Source organism: Mauremys reevesii, linkage group 26 (genome assembly GCF_016161935.1).
Source record: "Mauremys reevesii isolate NIE-2019 linkage group 26, ASM1616193v1, whole genome shotgun sequence".
Taxonomy (NCBI): domain Eukaryota; kingdom Metazoa; phylum Chordata; order Testudines; family Geoemydidae; genus Mauremys; species Mauremys reevesii.
The window spans coordinates 8,606,905-8,611,958 of record NC_052648.1 but is presented as its reverse complement, the minus strand read 5'-3'; the positions used below and the strand labels follow the sequence as shown (position 1 = coordinate 8,611,958).

General features: G+C 56.5%; 1 protein-coding gene across 1 annotated transcript; it reads left to right on the top strand.

Annotated features, from left to right (window-relative positions):
• The first annotated feature begins 130 nt into the window (after nt 1–130).
• On the top strand, nt 131–4,567 carry LOC120391775 (vegetative cell wall protein gp1-like). The gene is made up of 3 exons (XM_039515851.1): nt 131–192; nt 309–481; nt 1,825–4,567. The coding sequence occupies exons 1-3, from the start codon at nt 141–143 to the stop codon at nt 2,290–2,292; spliced, it is 693 nt and encodes a 230-aa protein (XP_039371785.1). The 5' UTR covers nt 131–140; the 3' UTR covers nt 2,293–4,567.
• The last annotated feature ends 487 nt before the right edge of the window (nt 4,568–5,054 follow it).

The window sequence follows — 5,054 nt, the reverse complement described above, 5'->3', positions numbered from 1 at the left end:
GATTTTTCACATTTGCTGTTTGGTCTCCCTAGATGCCAGAAGTGTGCAAGGCTCAAGCCCACGGATTGGGGGGGGTTCTTTAAATCCCTTGCAGGGCCCCCTCTAACTTGGTTTATCCATCTGTAGAGCTCGGGGACACGATGGGACGGTTGAGGGATCCACCGATGAGCTGCGATCCTGGCATGAAAACAGGTCTGGGAGCTGGAGGATTTGCTGCTCACGTAACCGCTGGTTTTATTGCCTGCGTTCCCACTCCACCTGCCTTATCTCAATCTTCCTCCCCCCCCCGCCCCCCGTTGACTTTGCAGGAGAAGAGCTGGCGGAACAGCGTCCGGCACAACTTGTCCCTGAACGAATGTTTCATCAAGGCCGGGCGAAGCGACAACGGCAAAGGGCACTTCTGGGCCATCCACCCGGCCAACCTGGAGGACTTCTCCAAGGGCGACTACCACCGGCGCCGAGCCCGGAGGCGCATCCGCAGGTGAGAGGTGGCTCGGGGTCGGGGAATCGGGGCTAGCGGCACCAGGGGCTCAGATCCTCCGCTTATCCCTAAGCCAGCGGCATGGTAACCCCCTCTCTAATGGACTCTTAACCTCTAGCCTGATGACCAGCAGGCACTACTCCCCCTTCAGGGCTAAGACCATTATTCCTTCATGCTGACCTGAGTCTGACCTTGCCAGACCCAAAATGTTACCCGTGTTGTCCTTTCACTGGAGCCTGGTCCTGCAGGTGACCTCATCTCCACCCTTGCTCTATAATCACCCTTCTACTCTTGGAGAGAAAAGAAACTATCACGTCTCCTTTCAGCCAGCTGGGGAGACTCAGCCTGATGCTGGGTTGCGGTGAGGCGGGAAGAGGTCTCGGGGGAAGGCACCAGGCCTCCCGTGTTTACCAAACGTTCCTCGGTGCGTGAGACCAAGGACCCCTGAGGTCTCGGCGATTTCATGAAATGCAGCCTCGTTCGTTTCTGGCTTCTGGGGCTCCAGCTCTTCCATGAGCAGGGGACCAGCACTGGGGCGCTAGGACTCCTGGGTTCAGCTGTGCAGCTTCTAGACAAGTCAGCATGTGGGGCGCAGTTTCATCTGTACAATGGGCATAACACCCACCTCCCTCCCCGGCTGCTGAGAGAGGGCTGAAGTCGGGTAAGCACTTATGGAGAGGCACTCAGGTGAAAGATACTAGGGTAGGGAGAATAAGGGTCCCATGGGAAGAGATGGGGACTATGGAAAATCAGGGCATGTCAGAGAGAGACCCACTTCCAGTCGACCTGGGGAACTCCTTGCCAGAGGATGTTGTGAAGGCCAAGACTGTAACATGGTTCAAAAAAGAACTAGATACGTTCATGGAGCACAGGTCCATCAATGGCCCCTGTTTGCCAGGAGCTGGGAATGGGCGACAGGGGTTGGATCACTTGATGTTTAGCTGTTCTGTTCATTCCCTCTGGGCACCTGGAACTGGCCACTGTCGGAAGACAGGATACTGGGCTAGATGGACCTTTAGTCTGACCCAGTCTGGCTGCTCTTATGTTCCCTCCTGGGGGCCAATATGAACCCTCATGCCCTTGGGGTGGAAGCTGCAATAGGGGACGTAGCTGAGACAGCTGAACCTCCCATGGGGTTGCTGGCCCCAAACCGAAGTGGCCCTGCCTTGGCGGGGGTTGGGGGTGATCTTACCTTCCCTCCATCAGGGCCAACCCACCTGGTGCGCTGGCGAGCCGGCTGCCGGGGGAGGCGCGATCTTCCCCTTCCGGAGCCTGCTCGGGGGAGTCTGCCCCAGCCCGAGAGCAGGAGCTTCGTCTGACTGTCCTCTCCTTGCCCCATGCAGGATGGCGGTGAACCTGAGCTGTTACCACCCCTACGCCTTCTACGGATTGAGCTGCTGCCCAGGACGTCACTGCCTCTGCTGCCCTCCCTACGCGTACCCTGCTGGCCCCGGCCCTTCTGCGCATTGCCAGCCTGGATTCCCCCTTCTCCCTCTCTGCCCACCCGCCTCCCAGCGTCGCCCCTACCTTCCCGCGGGCGCCCACAATGGCCTGCAGGAGAAGCAGCTCAGCTGGCCTTGGCACAGACCCCACTTCCATCGCCCCCTGCAGGCTCATCCGTACCTGTAGCCTGCGCTTCTCCAGCCTCCAGGGAGCCTTGTGCCACCAGGGATTGTCTCAGCAAGGAGATCGTTGGGTGCTTTTCCTCCTCTGCGTTGGAGCAGCCCCTGAACAGCTCGGCGGGGTCTGCCTTCGGGTCCTTGGGGCCTGGCGAGCCTCCCCTTTTGAAGAGGGTGGAGGTAGAGAAGTGACTTGGGATTCTTGTGACTCCACCCTCGAGTAGCCCCACTCCATCTGAGTCCCTCCAGCCAGGCGTTGGGCAGCGGCAGTAGCTGCATACCTGCCCAGCGTCTTCAGCGGCTGAATGCTGATGGGCTGCCCTTCCTCACGGGCTGGAGCGTTTCCTCGGTGCTGCTCCTTGCTGCGTCCCTCTGGGGTTTTGATCTCAAGACCAATGGGGGCCCGAAAGCTCCATAGCACCTCACTGCTGTTAAACCAGCAATCGGACAGGCCCTCAGCCTGCCACCTTCCTATAGGACATCTGTCCACCTCTGTATTGCTCCAGGGGCACGCATGCAATCCTCTCCACCCTCCCCTTCCCCGCCCGCTAAGTCTTCTGCAGCGTGCGCAGAAGCTCTGCAAATTCTGGTCTACGAGTGCCTCAGCGTTGGCCACTCCTGCTCTGGGGGCCTAGGCCAGCGGTAAAGGGAAGCACAGAGCCTTTTGCATCAAGCTCCCCAGCTCAAGCATGGCTCGGCTCAGTAGCTGATGCTTCGTGGGTGACTACAGTGCTGTGCTGCTGGGAGGCAACTGGCCCCGGCTGGGCATTACCATGATAACCAGCTCTCTGCATCACACATCGTTCTCGTGGGCAGCCGCTGGAGACAAACCAAGGACTGAATGGGGTGTGGAGTCTCCATTCTCCTGCTGGGTCGGGGCCAGATGCAGAGCAGTCCTGTACCAGGGATTAGCACCATGTCTTTATCTTCAGCATCGACGATGTAACCTGCATCCATTGAGGGTGCTGCTCCGTTCCCCTCCCCAGGGCCGCCTGGGTCACAGATAGGTGTTGGTGACCCATCTGCACCTGTGGCAAGGGGCCATGGGTCTATCAGCCCAGGCAGCAGAGGGGCCTCTGTGTAGAGCCGGAGGTCCCACATTCAAGCCCTGTTGCTAATGACCATTTCCGGGCTGCACCCTCATGTGCACAAGCAAAACCATTTTCCAGTTAGGCAACCAATCCACTCATAGGGCTGGGAAGCTGGGGCACCCCTGGCGGTGCAAACCCACGCTGGAGGTGGAGCCAGGTGTTTATAGAGAGAAGGAGGCAGGGGTCTAATATACAGAAGTGTATTTGTTCAACTAAGGGAACATGGGATGGAAGCACAGCTACCCTCAGTGTGCAAAGAACTTCACCTAGGAAGGAAAAATCCACCCTGGCGCATAACTGGCTATGTGGCCGTGCTGCTGAAAAGGTTCCAGCAGATCACGAAGTGAATGTGAGTCACCAATGTGCGAACAGCTGTGAAAAAGGCTGGTATCTTCCTGGAATAGATTAACGGGAGCGTCGGAGTGACGTGGGAGGTAATTGTCCTGCTCTCCTCGGCACCGGTGAGGAGCACGGGATCCACTTGTGGGCACCACCCTGTAATAAAGATGTGAACAAAGTAGAGAGAGGCTGGAGGAGAGCGAGAGAAGGTTTAGAAAACCTGCTGAGAAAAAGGTTTAAAAAACAGGTCAGGTTTAGTCTTGAGAAAAGATGACAGGGGCTGCGCGCAGACGTAATAAGTCTTCAAATCTGTTAAGGGCTGTTCCAAAGAGGACGGTGATCAGTTGTTCTTCATGTCCACCGAAGGCAGGACAAGAAGCAATGGTCTTAATCTGCAGCCAGGAGCGTTAGGGTGGATATTAGGGAAAAGTTTCTAACTCTCAGGGGAGTCAAGCTCTGGAGCAGGTTCCCAAGGGAGGTGTGGCAGCCCCGGCACGGGAGGTTTTTAAGAACAGGTGGGACAAACCCCTGTCAGGGCTGGTCGAGGTTGACTTGGTCCTGCCTCAGCGCAGGAGGTTGGAGTAGTTGACCTCCTGTGATCCCTTCCACCCCTACATTTCTCTAACTCTTCCCGTGCCATGTACAGCCAGGCTGGGCCCAGCCCTTGTTAACGTGCTGCAGAGAACGATCACCGGACGACTAGCAGAGACCTAGCAGGCTCTTAATTCCCCATGAGACTTTGTGGCATTTTGGTTTAAACCAGGTAGTAACGTTCTACGTCTGCCTTGCGCTTTGTCTTGTTGGGTTTGAGTGGTCCCTTCCCTGCGGACGGACAGCCAGCGACCCCCCCCCCTCTTGTGTTAATGCCTCTGACCCCGGCTGGCCTGTAAAGTCCTTCGGGCGGGTTTCCTTGAGGGGGAAGGTCTCGTGCAGCACAAACATTTTGCAGACGTAGCCCCCCGTGACACTGGAGTGAAATCGAGTGACCCCCCCCGCGTGGAAATACACCCCCACACGGCCTTGTATTAAAACCCTGTCCAAGCAGCACCGCGTCACTGTGAAAGTCTGTTCCTGTGACTGGGCAATGAATCCTCTGGGAACGGCCGCTTCCTTTTCTCTCCTGACTTCTAGGAGTGTGCACATGTAGGTTCCTACCTCCATCCCCCCCCCTGCCCCCAAGCTGCTTACACATATGGGGCTTCAAATCTCCTCCTTGCATGGGGGGGTGGGGGCATTGCGATGCTTTGATTGGAAATTCATTTGACTGATTGGATTTTTTTTTATTTAAGAAAGACCCTGCCCTAATTTCCCCCTGCTAATTGTTCCTGATGCCCTTAATGAAAATCGCAGATCCCAGGCCCTAAGTGGCATTAGCAGCCTTGCTAAGAAAGACGACTTTGCTGTTTTAATCTCAGCAGCTAAGCCCCCAAAATCTTATAGCGGCCTCGAAAAATAGGAAGCTTATGACACAAACTAATCTTTTAACGTGGTCCGTGCCCTGTGAATTGAGGCTGCTGGGGAAAA